Raw genomic sequence first — 20,168 nt, 5'->3', positions numbered from 1 at the left:
TCAAAAAGCCTCCATCCTGTTCCACGGGTTTCATGTGTAATCTAGACAATTGTCACAGTTATTAGAGGAAGTAAACAAGTTCAAAAGAAAGAATTGAACCGGCTAGGATGGCCTAAGACGAGCGAATTTAAGTGTTTACTTTAGTCGGTAGTGGAGTTTTTGGCCGGAAAAAGATGTTTTTGTACATTTTCAATTTTGTGTTTTAGTTACTACGGCTGGGTCACAAAAGGATCCTTACTGCTAGAGTTCTTCATTACTACCTTTTTATTAAGTCGTTAGAAATTGATTTCAAAAATGTGGTTATTTTTAAACATCAATTCAACATTTCTTCTACTTTTTTTCCTTGAGGGAGAAATAGAAAACTCAGTGATCCAAAAGGGCATCTAGATCCTCCATAACACCTGTGAAACAGAATGGAGGCTTTTTGGACAAAGGCTACCTAAATTAGCCCATGCAGCAGCAAGAAGTGAACAAATTCAAGAGGGGTTTCGTCTCCTAAAGCAAAAACTGAAGCCCAAATTCAATTATGAAATCAAGGGATTGTATAGCTCTAAATTGTGTATAGTATCAAGAAAGGTATTACCGAGAGTTGAAAATGGCTCTAAAAGCCTAGATTTGAGTTTTAAAAATGATATATAAAAAGGTGAATCAAAACATTGCTGCGAACATGCTTGCTTAAATAAAAACAATGCGATTAGGCTCAAAACCGATGCTAGATGAAATACCGCAGATTTGCAACAATTCTTAAATCTAATTGGACTGCATAGCGTTATAAATATCGACTCTAGCTAAAACATCTTGAGATAGCGTTTAATTCTTAAACATGTTAAGTTGTCGTAATTATGGCTGGAAATGTATCGCTCAATCAAGTATTATGTAGATATAGATGTAGAAGCCTTCGGCAACTTCACTATCCTATTTTAAAAAAGGCCAAAACCAAACACAAATTCAAGTGCTAAATGTTTTTTAAGAGTAATTTGAGTTGTAAGTGAAAGAAGTAGTCTAGCCCAGTAGAGCGACTGCTTTGATTTAAAGTAAACGTTTAATTTTGTTTTCAGATTATAGCATGTCGGCTGGTGCCTGCCTGAACTTAAGTTGAATTTCAATAGCTCGTGCAAGTGACATATCAAAATCAATTGCTAATATTTTCATTTTATTCAGAGTTTAAGTGCTCTACCAACACAAATCCGTCTCAACATATCAAAATCAAGTGATAATTGTTTATTCCGTATCGCTGTGTTGTGTTACCTTCTTCAGTACTATATTTATTTGCCTACAATTTTGCTCTGATTTGCATATATTAGTCTTTACAATAGCGAAAGAGACAGTCCACATTTAGCGAAGAGTTCAACCTCTTGCTTATTTTTACTGTACTTTGAGGGAATTATATCGAGATCATTAATCCCGGCCATCTTCACGTCTGAAAAGGAGAAATATTTCATCACCCTATATTGCATCGATTTGCAAGCCTGGTGCCATTTTAGTGCCACGAACTGAAAGGCACCCAACTTAAAGTTGCGAACAAAGGGAAGATTTTCCACCCTACGTATTCTTTTCATTAATACTCGCTCCAATTTTGTTCCACCGCTTACCTTCCCGTATTATAGACTACACAGCGACTGCACCCCTTGCCACCCGTAGTTTATCACTCGCTTCTTGTAAACCGAAGAATATTGTGTATTCAAGGCAAGATAAACATTTGCGATTCTTACAATCCCAACTTGTCTAGCTGTACCAAAAACCTGCTTAGTGTCTAGATGTTCCCGTAACTTCTACTTATTATTCGCACGATCAGATTACAATTCAATTTGTCTCTTATTTGGGCCCCAATTCGAAACTGGGACTCCAATATCCCCTGCCTACCAGATTTGCAATCAATCACTACACCATATAGCTTCGCCCTTCAAAACACAGCCGTTGTTGACATTTTCAAACGCTGTAGTTGACTGATTTCTGCGTCTGAAGACAGGCCGTTGTAAATAAAACAAGCCGAACCGTGTGCTAACTTGTTTTTGGTAATTGAAGCAATAAGTAACAGAACAAATCATTTTTACAGCATATCAAGTTATTTACGGTTGCTTTTTAGTATTCGAGTTGCCTCAAATTGTTTCGCGCAGTTAAAACGGAAGCATATCTATCTTTGTTTTAGCTGTTGCTGTTGAATTCTTTAAAGCCAATCCCTTCTCAGAGAAAAGCTTCCTCTAATTATCAATGATATAGAAAACTGTTTCCTGTGTTACCATCGTAGCTTTTGAGATAGCGCAACGTCTTGGGACAGCTCAAGGCTTTGCTGAGAATCGATAAATTGCGCCCACGCTACTTATTGTTTTTTTTTCGATATCACACTTTGTCTAAGAATATTTCTGAAATATATACAATACTCAAAGTTTTTAGACGCGTACCTTGAATGCCAGTTAAATTGAATTGGATTTGACGTTGTATTCCTAATCGATTTGACGGCTATTTTGATCTGACTTTACGACCCAGACGCATTTTTATTAAGTTGGACCCAGTTTAATTTGTTGGATACATTGGATCTAATTGCTGCAGGGTTTGTCTCGCATTTACCAACAGACAAAGTCGAGCAAAGAACTAGCTCTTCACAGGCTAATAAAATCGCCTCTACTCTCTTACCAAGGTATTGTTAGTTTATGTTTAATCTTCCAAATTTCCTGCCAAAGTTGTCTGGTTTCGTCTATAAAATGACGAGATTTACTTACCCAAAATTATGTGCTAGATAAATTTGGATCTTTTCGGTTATACCCCCTAAGTAATTAAGAATCGATAACCAGCGTATAACCGAAAAGACCCATAAATTGTTATGCCTATCATCGTAAAGGATCGTCACGTTAAGGCAAATTTAATTGTACAACGTTTAATTGTTCAAATCAATTTTAACTTATTAATTTTTAGCTGTAATTTGAATTAAGAATATTGCGTGTATCAGGGCGAACGCTCCAATTTTCCGACAGTTAAGGCAGTTGATGCATTGCAAATTCATCCAATGAGCCGAAAACAGCTATTTGTTTCAAACAACAACAATAATAAAAGCTCGATTTCAGAAATTTTCAATATTTCTTGCAATTTTTCAATATATCTAGGAACTTTGCTATGAAGGCATCTACACTTACCTGCAAAGTTAGTGCGGATGCCTTCAGCTTACTGTATTCCAAATTTTTACTTGCAAAATTGTGTCTATTTGTATTTGGTGCCTCTTTTGCTGAATGGGATTGGCAATTTAATAGCATATGTAGCTGCTTTATTCGTGACTAGTGTTTGTCGGTTGTTAAGCTTGCGTGGCTGAGTGGATAGTATGTGAGACTCAAAATCTATTGATTGTAGTAGGTCGCAGATTCGAATCCTACACGTAGTCGAGTTTTTGCTAATTCGAGGCTTATTTCTACTTTTTCTTATTTCACTTGGAGCTGCTTTTTGGTCGTTTTCTCGCAAGTGTTTGCGAAGCACAGCTTCGCCTCGGTGTCAAAAAATAAGAAAGCAAAATGGTCACATGTTTGGTCATCAAGAAAACTGGGTGATGCCTTCTGTTTAAATTACATGCTGACATAATTTAAGTATCGCTAGCGATTTTTTTATTCGATTAAATTCTGGATTTCTGTAGATCTCCTTTTAAATATACGTTATTGAATTGAAGCCACTTATTAAATTCATGTGTTTTTGTCCTAAAATTTGGTCACGCCTAACTTTGTGTTTTTTTTGCATTTTGAATTTGATTTTTTTTTTAATTTCATTCAAATTCATATTCTAAAAGCAAAGCAAATTCTGCTGTTTTAATATGAGTGCAATTGACGCAAAAACCGTGAATTATTTTGGTTTCATTTAATGATAAGTTCAAGTTTTTCCAGCGAAATAAAAAATGCTTCTACGCTCGGTTTTCTCTAATTTGATAACTTTTAAGAAACATGGATTATGATGACCCTGCTGTCGTGTTTCAATGAAAAAAAAAATAACCTGTCGAGAACAAGCGTAAAAGTTGTGCGTTTTAATCTTAACTTTGCGTTTGACGATCTGTTTAATGCATGATAAAAGAAAAAGTATATATAACGTGACACAATTAGCACATACTAATCCGACCATAGTCTTGCAAAAACTACAAATAAAGCTTTTTTTTCAAATTAGCGTCGTTTTTTCTACGCGGTGTGAAAAAAGGATCTGGCGTAAAACTATAATTTCTTGCATGATCGACAGTCTTAGTAGTACAGGAAAATTGAACAAAGATTTTGGTTGAAAAATTACTTCAAAAAAAAACAAAAAATCAAAAACAAATTTCAAAAAAAAATTGCAAAGAATTTTTTTTGAAGTTTTTGGTTCCCAAAATGGCGCTATAAACTCCAAAACATAATTTTACTTGCTTAAAATTAAGTTTTGTGGGCTTAAATTTAACATAAATAAGCTGATGTAAGCCTGCTAAAGATTCGCTTCATTCGCTCGAAGTTACAATAAAAATCAAAAATTTCAGTCAGTTTTTCTTGATACTAAGAAAACATTTTGAAATTTCAAATATGGTTCGAATCACGACTGAAAGGGCATTAGTTTGGTGTCTAACTCGACTCATTCCGATGATTATTTGTGATACTTGATTTTATGTCGAAACAAAAAAAAACAAAAAAAACACAAACGCATCCGAATAAAGAGTTCCTCCATTGTTTTCAAATGGTCAGAATTATTACTACACAAGCCAACTTGCGAGCCTAATAGTTTACGGTTCGTTCAGTTTTTAATTTCATTCGTACAGTTTTTACTTTATCTGAAAGTCGTTTTCCTACCTTCATATTATGGAGCAGAATTGGTTTGAAGTTTAATTCCTTTTTTTTCCTCTTTGCGACCTGAAAGCAGTAAATGGCGTATCATATGTTAATTTTTTGAATTGGAGTTTGGTTTTTGTCATTAGAAAGAAGTTGAAAATTCCAAAAAAAATTTAGTTGTACCTTAACAAATGTTCCTCCCTTGGTTTCAGTATATGAAATGAGATGCGAATGTAAGAAAACTGAGAATTCATTCCTTATCTTTTGCGAGGTGCAATGAAAGCTCATGATAAATGAATTATGCAATTTCCCACAAGTGCGCTAAAAGTTAAAAAAAGTATGATCTTTCATTTTGAAATTTTTTTTTGTTTAATTCAGTGGAAATAGCACATTATCACGGCTCCGTTATTTATGCCATAAAATTCACGTGAAGTTCTAAAAAAATATATCTGAAATAATTTCGAACAATTTATGAATTTTGTGACCGTAACAAACTAAACCGTTCCTGTGACCGTGGTGATATGAAGTTTTTTTTCGACCTTTGATAGTGGAGAGGAACTTTGTATCCGGGTGATTCTGTTTTTTTTTGTAACTTCAGATGGGGCCTTGTGATATATCAATTGAAAGCCGTTCCATTTGATTGTAATGGTAAAATGACGTTTTAAAAGTTGATGAAGCGCGAATGCTTTAACTCTACTCTTTTTCCTATATTCGCAACGTAAAACTATCAAAATTTTTATTATATAAATTACATAACTAAATATGAAAGTCCCAATCGTATATGCAGTCCTTTATTGCAATTGTTGAAATTTTTACTCAAAATGACGTTTTAAAAGTTGATGAAGCGCGAATGCTTTAACTCTACTCTTTTTCCTATATTCGCAACGTAAAACTATCAAAATTTTTATTATATAAATTACATAACTAAATATGAAAGTCCCAATCGTATATTCAGTCCTTTGTCGGGATGAAAATCTGGCGTTTAAGTATGACTGCTCAAATCATTTTGGTTTTCGAGATATGGCGTGTCTTATGATTTTCTCATTTTTTTAAAAAAAAAAAACATTAAAAAAAATTAACCGAGCTAACTTGAACTTCTCAACCCTATAGTGGGGTGCTGTCAGGGTAAATTCTGGAGTTGCAAATCTGGCGTCCAAGTCTTACAAATTATTTCGGTTTTTGATATATGGCGTTTTTTATGATTTTTTTTTTCGAAAAACTTACATGTAAAAAAATTATTCGAAGTTGAAATTCTCCGCCCTATAGTAGGGAGATGTCAGGGTGCCTTCCTGCTTTCATGACCTCCAAATCGCCTCTCAAGTTCTTTTGGTTTTCGAGATATGGTGTTTTAATGATTTTTTTTCATTATTTTAAAAAAACTAAGATATAGAAAAATCTAAGCGAACTTAAGTTTTCAAAGGGTGCTGTCTGGTTACACTAAGGGGTTGCCAATATTGCGTCCAAATAAGACTGCTCAATTTATTTTTGTTTTTTTTTGTGATATGGCGGTTTGTATGATTTTTTTTTCTTCAAAAAAACCTAGATATATAAAAACTTGCCGAACTTGAAATTCTCAACCCTAATGTTGGGGTTCTGTCAGGGTACCTTCAAGGGGTACAGTCAGAGTACAAATCTGGCCTCGAACTTTACTGCTAAAATGTTTCCTGTTTCCGAGATTCTCATGATTTTTTTCCAAAGGTTTCAGAAAAAACGTAGATTTAGAAACAAGTTATGGAAATTGAAGTTCTTAACCCAATGGTGGGATGCTACCAAACTTTTGCAATTTTCTTATGGTTAATGGCATTTGTCTGTTTTTTCACCATTTGTCCTTTCGTGTCCTTTAAAAATGTGTAAATGATGAATGGTTTTTGAAATTCAATTAGCTTCAAAGCCATTTTTTTCTTCTTAAAAATTCGGAAATTGAAGTTTTTTTCTGTTTCTCTACGTTCATACATTCTTTTCCAACTGTATGTTGGCTATGTTTTATGATTGTGGTCGAACATTCTGTGCTACTTACACAGCAACCGGCTATCCTTGTTTCTGGGTTGTCCTAGTGTAAATTTAGCGTTATTCTCTGGTCCGATCAAAGTTTTGACATATTTCCATTTGCGGGTTTATGGGTTGGAAAATGCCCTTCTCTGCTGTCCGCAATTAGACAACATCACCTCCCAAAGTTTTTCTTTTTGGTGCCATTTTTCAACATCCATTTTTGGCTATGCAACTTTCTCTCCTAAGCTAATTTTTGGTAAATTAACTTTTTTAATATATTTTCAATGTGCCTATTCCGATGTTTTGAGTTGTTTTGTATTATTATGAGAGTGCCAAAATTCGTTGATCATCAACTCAAACTAAGAAACTACAAAATCAACGAAATGTATTTTTTGTTTATAACCACCTAAAGACCATTGACTGTATGGGCAATTCCTTTAGCAGCATAAATGGGAGAAGCGATTGGAGTTTTTTTTCAATTATGTGTGGGCGTGGTTTGCTTAAACCAAGTCTTTGTTGCTTTTGATGTATTTGATTTATAATTGTGACGGTATTTTAGCAAATCAAGCCATGGATTCCCTTGAGGACTTCGAGGTTAGTAGAAATCAGGAATAATCATTCCTAGTCGAACTGTTATTTAGGAATTGATCAAAAATACCGTAAATACTAAGTTTTGCTTGGAAGTTTTAAAAATGATTGTAATTATATTGTGCCAAAATGATTTGAAAAGTTTCACGAAATGAAAATTTTTTTTCCTAGCCGAATTCTAGTGAAAAAGTAAAATTTGTCTGTACAAGTAATTGGCTCGGAAATTTGATTGCTCTTGAAAATAGGCAGGTTTTAAAAATTTTATGGGAGAATTTTGGTCTTGCAAATTTTGTAACCTAATATGGCTGGTAGAAACCCAATTATGTGGCTTGTGATGTATTCTTAGTTCATCTCATCATCTGTCTGTCGTCTTTATCTGGTTTATCATTATTGTCTCATGTTATATGGGTGTGGCTAATCATTTGAACCCCTTGGGATTTTCTGTCTGATTTATATTTTACCTTACGGGACTGACTGTAAAAAGAAACATTTGGTTGTCTGATTGGTGTCTATACATTTCAGCTCATTGAACAGCAGCTCACTATGCTTATTGAAATGCAGTTTGTCTGCCATAAATCGAAGTCATGAATAATTTGGGTCAATGGATCAAATAATTGATAGAACCCATGAGAATTGTTATGGGAACTAAACTGAGAAAATGTCTGATCAAATGCTATTTCATATTCACGTAACCGAAATTATTTACTCACGCCAGTGAAATGCAGAGGCATAATGTATAAAGGGCGCATAATTTGATTGAACTTGGCTGATGGCTCGTACTGATCTTTTCAGGACATCACAGAGCGCTGTAAACTTAAAATTGTGGATCATTGCGGGCTAGAATACCAATCTCAGCCCATTGATAACATAACTGTTTGTATTTTTTCTCCGATAAAATATGCTAAGACAGATAGACATCAAATTACTGAAAAAGATGAAATAAAGAAGAATTATTTTTAATAACAGAGACGTGATATTATTGAGAAATACTAATAAGTTGAAGTTCTTTTTTCTATCAACCCTCAAGATCCTTTTCATTCTTGTGAAACCTGTGGTTTTATCTGTTGCAATCTGTTCTTCTTTTGACTTGACAAAATCCGTTTTTTTTCTAACCAATTAAACCAAACTATCCTGTTTTAGTCGTCGGTTGTATCAGGAATCCGAAACGCTAAAAGCTCAATGAGTTCCATGTTCAAACAGCTCAGAAAAGGAGAAGGCTCAGCCATGACCCTAAATCCAAACGAAGTTGAAAATGAACCCTTTTTAGACGAGGCTGAACGAGCCGTTAACAACCAGGTCGATTACCCTACAAACGCGCCCAAAACTTTCACACCCGGCAAACAAAACCAGAATACAGTTTTCGCTCAGGGCATTGCCGGGATATTTGGAGTTCCGAAAAAACTGGAATTTAGCGTACAATTAGCTCACGGAAGCGCGGTGAAGAAAGTAACGAACTTCAAAAGTGTAAAAGAACTGTACGACCGGGTTGCAGAGGCATATATAGATGAAGTTGACAGCGCAGCTGAAATAATGTTTTGCACTCTTAATTCACATACCATTCACAAGAACCTCGAAAACCTACTTGGGGGTCAAATCATGTTGACCGATTTCATCTACGTGCATTTGAAATCGAGGGTCAAAAAGCGTGTGACAATTCATAAAGCTGACTCGGCATTAGGACTGACAATAACAGACAACGGAGTTGGGGTTGCGTTTATAAAGAGAATCCGAGAAGGAAGCATAATAGCGCGACTGTCTGATGTTAAAGTTGGAGATCACATCGAAAGCATCAACGACCAGAGCACTGTCGGCTGGCGTCATTTCGAAGTTGCCAAAAAGCTTCGAGCAATTCCTGTCGGACACCAGTTCAGCATGACACTTGTCGAACCAATGAAATCAGAGTTTGACAACATTGCTCCCCGGTCATCACGCGGAGGCTCAGCGGGCAGCAGCGGGAATCCTCTGGACGGGGCTGGAGACTCAGCTGCGATCGGAGATGGACTGCAATCGATACGATTCCGATCACAAGGCAATGCAGAGATGCAAGAGGAAATGCCGAGTGACTTTATACAAGCTGCCCAATTGCTAATCGACGACGAACTTGAGAAATATATGGGAATAAGAGACACTGCGCTGTCCTCTGATATTTTTGAGTTCTGGACAAATGCGGAGGACGCGGACCAGTTCGCGACTAGTCTGGACAATTGTCTGGGCGAAGGAATTATTCCGGATGATGCCATTTTCAGAATAGACGAAGCCCTCTCGAACTTGAAGTCCCAGTTCAAATGAGAATTGAGACGAATTTATAAAAGTGTTGAAAACAAATGACGATTTAGCACAATATTTGTGTGTGTTTTCATATCAGATACGTTTTAGAGACTATTTCATGTGTCCAATTTTTGGTTTTGTGTACCTATGATCCATACTTTTACTCAAATGTTTATGAAATCATATTATATCATTAGGAGTGATTGCAACTAGCTCGAAAACACATACCTACTTTCATTATAGGTAAAAGTAATGATTGGACAGCGGTTTGCCGCACCAAAAAAAATCTGTTAGTCTCTTACGTGCAAGAAGTTTTTATCAGTGTTGTGAAAATCCTCCTGCAATTCTAAAATTAGAAAAAAAAAAGAAAAACCGATTAATCTAAAAAAACAATAAAATTTTGTTGAAAATTTAAAAGTATTGGCTTCTAAAGAGTCTTGAGAGTTTATTCGATCAATAATTTTCACGTTTTTTCCCTTAGGTAAAAGTTGCTCGATGTATCAACCAGCATCTGGGCTTCAAAAAGTACAATACATAGGGGAAGGAAGGTTAATCTCATAATCTCATGGGCCTCAATGAGAGCTCAACCGACAGTTAGCATAATGCACTATGATGCTCGTTAAGCCGAAATTGCTTTAAAAGTATCACGCATGCTTAATTAGTCTAGATGAAAAGAAACACCTAAACTTGAAAAGTCGGTTCTTTTCAACTGACCCAACAATATTTGAATTTCAATTTTTTTAAAACTCTATTAACGGTGACAAAAGGAAATAAAATTTCGCATGGTGAAAAAATAAACTATTGTGAAGTGATTCGTTTTTCCAACTATACATAATAACATCCCACAATAACTCGTAAAGCAACTATGAAAATAAAATTTTTAAATATGGAGGGAAACATGGAAGAACCCGAAAAAACTTAAAAAATACAAGTTAACTTAAGAATTTATGAGGCGCCTTCGTCATTAGGTTTCTATATAATTCTATAGGTTGATAGAATCATTTTCACACAAGCACAGCTTGTGTTATGGTATGAACTTTCTTTTTTTTTCAACCTAAGTCGCAAAAATTGTTGCGATGCAATTGTTGCGATTAAATGTTCATTTTGATCCAGCTATTAAGTACAGCCAATGCTAAGGATATTAACACAGACTATTCTATTAAATAGCACTTTAGCTGCCAAGCATCATGGATCTGTAGCATAGAGGTAGGGAAGGAGACCAGCAACAAAATAAGAGGGTTCGAACTTGGGCAGGGTCGGATGTTTTTAACGAACTTTTTCGTATGCTAGTTGAAATGCGTCCGCTCTATAAAATGAGGCATGTTAGTTGGTAGATTTTTTTTCATCAAATTGACTGGTACTGCTAATGCGTCATAATTGGCTTGCTTCACTTAGCAACTATGTAGACTCATAATTGGCCTGTGTCACCTAAGAAATTTTGTAAACTCGAATTTTTAATCATTCAGTTTTTCCCAGTAGCGTTATCGGTCATACTTTTGCTTGAGTATGCGAAGAGATAATCAACGAACATTAGCTTCAAAAATCAAGTTATAAAACAAAAAAAATTTTGATTTCGTTTCTTTGATAATATTTCATCAAGAGATCTTCAACGGATATAGATTTTCAGCTGTCAAAATTTTATGTAATCAAATTTGAATGTTTTTATTTGCGATTAAAAATGGAGATAGACTTTGTTTTGGGGTGTGTTAAGGCTTTTTCGAGCAAAATCAGGAACCACAAATATTTACCGGAATGGGCTCATATATATTTTTTAGTCGTGAATTACACATTAAAAAGATTTTCAAAAACTTGTCCCAGTTTTTGAGAAAAACTGGTGTGAAATTTTTTGAGATTTAGTCTAATTTTGACCTAGGAAGGCGATCGAATAACGCTTTTTTATTAAAAAATTTTGTGTTTTTTAAAATCTTAGTACAAAAATTTCGATTTTACTATAACTAAAGCTAGTTTTGGATGTTTCACTTAGCGCTTGTTTGGCTAAAAAAAAAGTTTTTTTTAAAAATATTTTTAAATCCATTGAAATCCGTTTCTTCCTCCTTCTGACTGAGACATAAAATAGGTATAAGAAAATTCACCAATTTTTGCAGGAATTGCTCCTCGAACTGTAGTTACAAGAGGTGCTAGTCTATCGGAGTATGTGTGGGATATATTTCCTACACTCGGATGTCTAGGAGCATGACACATAATTAAGGCTGATCCTTTTTTATCTGAATTACAGGTACTCAAAGAAAGGCCAGTTTCAGTTATTTCTATAGTTGGTGCACAACGAAAAGCTATATATTCAGGAAGCTGGTCCAAATAATCGGCACGAATACAACGACGAAATTTTTCCCAATTGGCACCAAACGAAACGAAAGAATTATCAATAAAATTCAACAAATGATGAAAGCCTACAAATCCTGCTTCTTCTATAAATTCTGATGCTCCACAGAAACATTTAACTGAAGGAAAGGGGTATCTACTCATACAAAGTTTATAGTCTTCTGATAAATGAGTTTCAAGTAAACATGTGAACTGAATTTTGTCTCTAGTGATGTCATCGAAGAGTGGTTTTATTGATTTTCTTAACTTAATTTTCAACCGTTCAAAAAACCAAGAAGCTTGGATTTGTAATGGCAACTTCAAAAACAGTTTCTGGTAACCAGCAGACGGTTTTTGAATACACAAGGAGAAAAAAACTGAGGGCCATGCTGTTTCCCACGTGGTTATTTGCGATGCTGTATAACGAAAACAAAGATTGCACAAATTTAAATCTTGTGAGCCTACTTTTTTGCCATATTTCCTATGCTTGATAATTTTTCGGTCGATTTCCAAAACCATCTCAATTTTCAGTGGCATCCACTTAGTAGATATACGATAACACTTATCGAAATGCAGAGTTGCAACAAAATCAAAGACATTATCAGTTTTTTGAAAATCGAAATCTATAGCGTAATTGCGTGCTTTTTGGCCAAAACAAGATGTAAAATCAGAACTATACTGAACGCTGTTTCCGAAATTTGTAGATTTCACTGTATATCGTGCAACCTTGCACTGTGTTTTTCGTTCATATAGGGTTGTGTTTTCCAGCAAATTTGTAGATTTTTATTGAACATTTTTCAATTTCTTTTTTAGTATTATTCAAAATTTCTTTGATTGGTCCTGTTCGAACAAATTCTTTAGAGGTAGATGAACAATCATTACACTTTGGTTCTAACAAGACGAAATCATTTGTAATTGAACGTAAACCAAAATCTATATCTGTCTCCGGTAAGCAATCAATCTGCAGTATGGGTTGAAAGTGGTTCAATGTGTGGTACAGAAAAAAAGTTGGGGCATTGCTGTTGACAAACTGATCAAAGATAAACCATTTTTTGACAGCTGGAGATTCAACGAATATAACAACTTTAGCTTTAAAATTGTAACAAAAGGCAGCTATTTCAACATCCCCTCCATAAACACTATCGTGATGCATGTTTTCTTTATTCAGGTACTCTTGGATGGTAAAACTTGGAAAGCTGGGATTTAAGTGAGCCATTATTTGTAAAGGACTAAAAGGAATGTGACTCATTTCGTTACAAATGATTTGACGTAATTGTTGATAATAAATGCCTTGAAGTCCCGTCAAGAAAAAACTGAGGGAGCGAAAGAGGCAATTGCCATCAGGCGTTATATCTTCCAGTGTTACGGGCCTCAAGTTTGGTAACAAAGCAAAAGGGAAAAAAGTCAAATTGTGGTTTGCATGCAGTGTCATATTTTAGCCAGATATCCTTGCAATTAATGCAATTGAGGTTGGAAAAGAATCAACGCTATCATATTTGGTCAGCACTCGCTTCAAATGAATCGACTCATGTCCGGGAAAATTGTGTAGATCAGGCATCTGACGCATTGTGGTATCATCGATGCAATCCTAAATACTGTGATATATACTTAAAATAATTTAATATTTTTGAAAAACTAATGTTAGATTTTTTGTTGAACAAAATGCTCGCAATAAATTCTCTAAAATCGGAACCTGAGTTGAAGTTGCATCGTGTTTTGGACAAAAAAAAATCGTTTTCCTTTTTGCACAAAGCTGTTACACTTGTTGTGACCACACTGATTCGTGACCTTAAATATACTTTGAATGTAAATATGATAAGCTATTTTTTTCATGAGAAAAAACAAATAATCGAACAGATTTTGTCTTACGGATTTTCGTTTTCTTTTTTAAGATCCCATGATTCTCACAGATGATCAGATAAATTGAACCATAAGTAACATTTATTCTGAAGTAAAAGGTCTGATTTTATTAAATTGCACTTCTGGAAAGTTAATCAGATTTTATAACATTTAAACATTTTTGCCTGCTGTAATAAATTAGGTTTTTGATGATTGACTATTCCGCACTAAAACTTGGCGACAAATTTTCAATTCGTCTTGAATAATTTTTGTGAAAAAATTTATTGGTGAAACTACTTGGTTGGTAGATTTCCAATTTTTTTCAAATCAATCATTTTTAAATATAGAGATATCATTTTATAAATCAGTTTTAAACACAAAATAATAAATGGAACTGTAAACATCCATTTGACAAAGCAGCACAACTAGGTTCTAATGAACATGCTTAAGAAATGAAAAATAAATGAAATGATGAACTGAATAAATAATTGACAGTTTTTACATTATTAACGTTGAGTTATTTGTTTTACAGAGTGGAATTTTAGGATACAGATCCAAAATTGTCTCCAATTCTCCAAAGATCCTTTGCTTTTGTAGAGTGCTGGAACAATGTTTCTATTAAACTGCGTTAAAAAATGAATTAACAGTATTGTTTTATTAATTTTGATAGTTTTATTGTAAATGCATTTGATAATTGAAAAAATTGATAGGTCTGATATTAAGTTCTAACATCGGATAACTTAGAAGCTTACAAACTTTCAAGCCAATAGAAGCCAATTGCCGTTCAAATTACAAAAATGGTTTCTAATTTTTTCGAAGAAAACGAGTATATAAAATCTTACTTGAAACTCGCTGCATAATTTTTTGAAACACTTGACGGTAGGTCGTTTCATCCAAGTGTATTCTGGGATACTTTGAGCTCTTATGACTAAGGTTTTTACTTATCCGCTGCCCAAACCCAATAAACATTTGTTCTAACGATAGATACAAAGTTTCGTTCAGTTTGTCAATAGCTGCAGCCCCGGAATTCCTTTGTATGACACCTGCAACCATTGTAGGAACCTGTCGTTCCAGAAGGCTCTCACGGAATTTCATTATACAGTCAAACGTTTCGTCACTGGCCTTTATTTTTAAGAACGGCATTTTTTCATAAAAGGAGACATCATTTCCTCCAATCATGATAATTGTTAGATCAGGTTGCAGTTTCACGACCTCATTTAAGTGGTCTCGATTTAAATTTTCGGCTTTCAAACCCGAAAAACCAATAAAGGTTACATTTTCGGGTCGGGAAAACCAATAGTTGTATTCGGAAAAAACCGCTGTTTTCACCCGTTCAACATGTGAATCACCAATAATGACAATTCTAAATAAATAAGGTATTTCTATTCAATGGATTGGTTGATAAATTTTTTAAAAATGTAATGAAACCTTACTCTCTTAACTTGTCCATTTCACTGATATCTGGGCTGAAACATGTAAAAGTATTATTGCTGGAATTTATTGAAAACAAATAGTTGAAATTATGAGGAAACAATTATTTAACAGTATTAATTCAAAAAAATCATAGTTCTAAAATAGAAAAACATAAAAAAATTAACGTGATCCTAAATAACAGGTGTTTCATTAAATTCAGTGTGAATTGATAAAAGTGGTTTGATTTGTTTTTTTTTGTGTTTTCATATGATTCGGCATATTTTATTTGAACCTAAAAACTTTTAAAATATAAAATTGTAATGGAAATTAGTAAGAGTACATTATTTCAGTTTTATCAAAATATTGAAAATTATTGTAAAAAAGTCGTAAAAAATCCTTTTAAGAAAATATAACGCATTGAAACGTTTTTATAACTCATTATGAAAAAAAGTCCAGTTTTTTAAAAAAAATAATCCATTTTGAGGAACACGAAAAATCTGACAATCAGTATCATCCTTCGAAAATAGAAGTCAAAAAAGTTTTTCTTTTGTATTATACATGAGTATAAGAAGGCAACTATGGGCGCAAACAAGATACAAGACCTTATTATCAAAATAATTAATATGACAAGATACATCTATCATTCTTTTTCAGCTTTTAACTCAGTTATTATTTTCAATTATTATTCAATTTAATAAAAAAAACAAAAGATATTCATAATGCAAACTAAATGTTTTCAGGAAAAATAAATGAGATAAATTGATGGAAAATGGTACAAAAATTTAATTAAGTAGAATGAAATAGCTTTAATTGAACTAAAAAGATGCATTCAAACATAAATTGCATTAATCAAAAACTTTTGACATAGTTTCATAATTATGAATTATGATCAGAACAACACAAACTTTCAAATATACTTACATATAATCAAATTTAACATAAACTGTTAAAACTTAAGTTACCTTAAAGGAAAGATTGTTATGTTATATTATTTCAAAAGACTTACATAAACTGAAACGAACACATTATCACAGAATTTTCATGATCTTTATTAAAAGCTATTTACATTCTACCAAATGTAAAACAAACTCAAAAAAAATCATTAACACTATAAAAAATATGGGAATTATAAAAGTCTGATACTGCTTTGAATGAAAAATAGTTTATAAACTAAATGTATACCTAAATATTTGATTAAGAAAACATATAAAATTTGGAATAAAACACAAGCTGAAGTATATATGAAAAAAAAATGTCATTTAAAAATATATTTTATGTTTTGTATAAAAAATATATAATGTTTCGTAACAAAGTTATTTCTATTGTGATATATAGTTTCAACTAAAATGAAACAGGTAAAAAACAATAAATCAACTGTATAGAAAAATCAAATCAAATACATTATGAATAACAAGTTGAAATAATTGCACATCTTTTTTTCCAAAGCTTTAATAGAAACATTACGAGGCCAAACTGTGCATTTTGTGCATTGTAACCGGATTGCGCAACAAGGACGCTCCCTTTGTGCTCCTTTTGTTCTTTATCTTCCTCTGATCGTTCCGACAAAATTTTCACAGAAAATTGTGCTCCTATCCAGTGCACAGTTTGGCCTCGTAATGAAAGTTTTAAATAATTTGTAAGTTAGTCATCTTTAAAATAAAAGATTAATAGTATGATGTATGCTAAAAGTTAACTATAATTTAAAACTTTTTTTTGTTCCGGTCAACTGTAAGATTCCGATAAACTTTGTCTCTATTTGAGTTTTGGTTTTGCTTTTTTCCGTTCTGAATCAAATAGAACAAATATTTATCGGCATGGGTTGTGTGATACAAATATTTTTCAAAACATTTTGTCAGTATCGAAAAAACTGGGGCCAAAGTTTTCGTTTTTTTTTCAGATTGAACAAACACAGCCTGCAAACACAGTAGTGTATTTAGATTCATGCTTTAAAAATAGATTTGTGATTTATTTTAAAAAGATTATTCAAACTTACATGCAACACAATTAAAGATTTGGTTCAAAGTATTTGATTTTTATTTCAGATTGAGAGAATACAGCCTGCGGACAGGCCTCATAATGCAGGCATTTTATTTACACTCATACTTTAATACATTTGTGATGTATTTTAAAATGAACATGAGACTTACATAGAAAACAATGAAAGATTTGTCTGTCACTTTGATTGGTTTGGCCTTCTAACCTGTTTTTCACTATAAAATAAGTCCAATTTGCCTTAATAACTATGACTGCAGAATCCGCCTAATTTATATTTTTACTTCTGATCGTGAATCGCACCAATCAGATGAAATAGAAATTGAGAAAAAAAAACTTCATATTGCTTATTTATGATCGGAACAATCTGTGCACATTACACAGCACATTAACGGGCTACATTTTACAATTTTGTATATTAATATATGCCACATTGTTAAATCCTTTAAAGTTGATACATAAAAAATTAGAAGATAATAGTTTTTTAGCATAGTGAAATACTACAAATTTCACCAATTTACAAAGTTGTGTTTTGTCAGTGTGATTTGAAAAGTAGGCATAAAAGAACATAAATTGTATGTAAGTATGTATGTATGTATGTGTGTGTGAATGTATGGATGAACTCGTGTATGTGTCTGTTTTTGAAAGTTTGTATATCGTTATGTACGGATGTAGGTAGGTATGTATGTGTTTATGTCTGTTTATATGTAAGTGCGATTTTATGTATGTATATATGTATGTTTGTATGTTTGTACCTATGTTTTGTATGAAGGTTTTAATGTATATATATATATATATGTATGTAAGTATGTACATAAAAATATTTGAATCTATATGAGTCATTACGTGTCTGTATTTACATGTACAAATTTCTTCACTGTGAAAACACTCAAAAAAGACCTTTTGGAAAAAAGTCTTCCTGTCTCCATGTAATTTTACGAATTAAAACTTTGTTGCGTAAACAACTTTGTTAATGCGTCACTCGTGCAAAACCCGCTACTACTAAAACTCCTGAAGTTCTAACAGGTGAGAGGAACCACCCTATAATACGAAATGAGTTGATAATAATTGATTCAAATAAGTGTTCCGTTTCAAAAGGAAAGAGTACAGATTTAAGAACAACTAAGCAGTTTTAAGAATTAAGTTAAGTATTGTCAGTACAAAATCAATCCAACAAAAGCTTGAGGTTACGAAAATGTATCTATATGTATATGTTTTGATATATTTATGTAATGTTTTCATTTTTGGCTATTCGGCTATTCTTGTTTTCCTATGTTTTCAGTTGCTGTTTTAATGGTTATTGTATTTTTGTTTTTTTTTGTCGATTTTTTGTTGTCTTTTGTTGCGTGCCTAAATTTCAAAGTGCAAATGTCGTGGGGGACGAAAATTTTCTAAAACTTTGAATAATGTGGATTTCGGATGATTGAAATAAGTTTTGATTTTTAAAGAGCTCTGCGAAGCTGGTTGTTACTACATTTGGAAGTAAGGAGGATTTCTTGTGTTCAGGTATTTTTGAATGAGTTGAATCACGAAGGTTTTGATTTTTTTTTTCACAATCGGTTTTAAATGTCTCCAAATAGAATAATAAAATGGAAAACAACTTTTTTTGCCGATTGGAAAGGAAACGCTAAACGAAGTTTCGAAAACTTGTTTTCTTGGACTGAACTAAGTTTGACGAGTTAAATGACGGTTCCCAAGCTTTTGTTTTTTAACGCCCTATTCCTAACCCCTTCCCATATAACCCCAGAATTAGATAACTCCACAACAATTTAAACCATTTTTAATACCAATTCTTAGAATCAAAGTGAAACTTACTTAAAAAGAATTCGGAACCATAGCGTCTGTAAATAACAAAGCTTTAATTGTGATACATTTTGCGAAACAAAACGAAATAACATGCAAGCTGCTAAAATCGGTTTAAATGTGATCAGAAACGACCTTGCCGATAGTCTAGATTTGAAATGAACTTGAAACTATTCCGACCGGCATGATCAACTTATTAACCAAAAATCATTAATTGCTATCAAAATTGAATTTGATCTTGAAAATATTCTTACTAAAAATAGATTAATTGGCTGAATTTAAATGAAGTATGCAATGTCTAGACGGTTTGCCAGCCCCTAGTTTCAACCTAGCGTCCCACCGAAGGGGCGATTGTTCCGGGATTAAATTGCTAGAGACAGCATTTTTCAAATGCAAGTCAAGACAATGCGTTTTTTTAAGTCTCTGGGAGGCTGCAAGGAGCCGTTTTTTCTCAAGGAAATTCACAAAAAAAGGTATTAATTTATAATTACATTTAAAATACAAAAAAATGCTTAGCTTGAGTTCGCCATAGCGCGAAAGAAGTGCAAATCAGTTTTCTCTTCGTAAACCTGCTTATTATTCTGCTTTTTGCTTAGGTTTCGGTTTTTTTTCTCTCTCTTTTTTTGTAAATTGGGGACCGCTCGAGGCGTTGAAAAAATTAAATTTTGAAGAGGCGTCTTTTTGCAGGTTTTTGATAACCTGGGGTGTGAACAACTAAGATATGACTGTATGCCATATTGCCAGACTTCTACAGCATTTGTTTTTCTGGCCGGAACGGATGTTGCCGCATCTCGGCTCCATTGTGAAGGAGGAATAGGACTTGTCGATTCGGGACGAGATTTTATGTAATTAGATTCAAAATAAAACAAAGCTCGTCAACTATTGCCATTTTGTTCGAATCTTTTATAGTGCGATCGCATATTATTGAAAATTCCTCGACTATACTATCGCACGAGTTTCCTATTTCTTGTTTTTCGTAAGCCAGTGAGGGTAACATTTTAAATGCTAATTCAAACTCGTGATTTGTTTCATACTCCTTTTCAAATCCAATTTCCGCAATTTTTTTATATTAATTTTAGAAAGATGAAAAAAGAATCAAAGACAGCTTGGACTCTGGGAAGTTATTTCGAAACGTTTGAATAGCGGCATGCTCAAAATCAAGCAAAGTTTTTTTTCAGGTCTACTGTCAGGTTT

General features: G+C 33.3%; 2 protein-coding genes across 3 annotated transcripts in view; both read left to right on the top strand.

Moving 5' to 3' along the window:
• Nucleotides 1–1,062: 1,062 nt before the first annotated feature.
• LOC134844947 (PDZ domain-containing protein GIPC3-like) lies at nt 1,063–9,804 on the top strand. 2 transcript variants are annotated; one of them, XM_063861774.1, is made up of 3 exons: nt 1,063–2,638; nt 7,312–7,346; nt 8,481–9,804. In XM_063861774.1, the coding sequence occupies exons 2-3, from the start codon at nt 7,323–7,325 to the stop codon at nt 9,627–9,629; spliced, it is 1,173 nt and encodes a 390-aa protein (XP_063717844.1). In that variant the 5' UTR covers nt 1,063–2,638; nt 7,312–7,322; the 3' UTR covers nt 9,630–9,804. The 2 variants fall into 2 exon arrangements, with proteins under 2 accessions (XP_063717844.1, XP_063717850.1); XM_063861780.1 differs by lacking the exon at nt 7,312–7,346.
• Nucleotides 3,655–20,168, top strand: part of LOC134844937 (spermatogenesis-defective protein 39 homolog) — a 350,820-nt gene continuing 334,306 nt past the window's right edge. Inside the window, exon 1 of the mRNA XM_063861765.1 lies at nt 3,655–3,665. The gene's annotated coding sequence lies outside the window, so the exon portion shown is untranslated. The remainder of the gene's footprint in view (nt 3,666–20,168) is intronic.

This window comes from Symsagittifera roscoffensis, chromosome 1 (assembly GCF_963678635.1).
Source record: "Symsagittifera roscoffensis chromosome 1, txSymRosc1.1, whole genome shotgun sequence".
Classification (NCBI taxonomy): domain Eukaryota; kingdom Metazoa; phylum Xenacoelomorpha; order Acoela; family Convolutidae; genus Symsagittifera; species Symsagittifera roscoffensis.
This window is presented reverse-complemented; position numbering and strand designations above follow the sequence as displayed.

Bases quoted from the DNA above. Each gene is read 5' to 3' on its own strand.
- LOC134844947 (XM_063861774.1), top strand. From the start codon at position 7,323: ATGGATTCCCTTGAGGACTTCGAG. The intron at 7,347-8,480 runs GTTAGTAGAAAT...ATCCTGTTTTAG, and splicing joins ATTCCCTTGAGGACTTCGAG to TCGTCGGTTGTATCAGGAAT.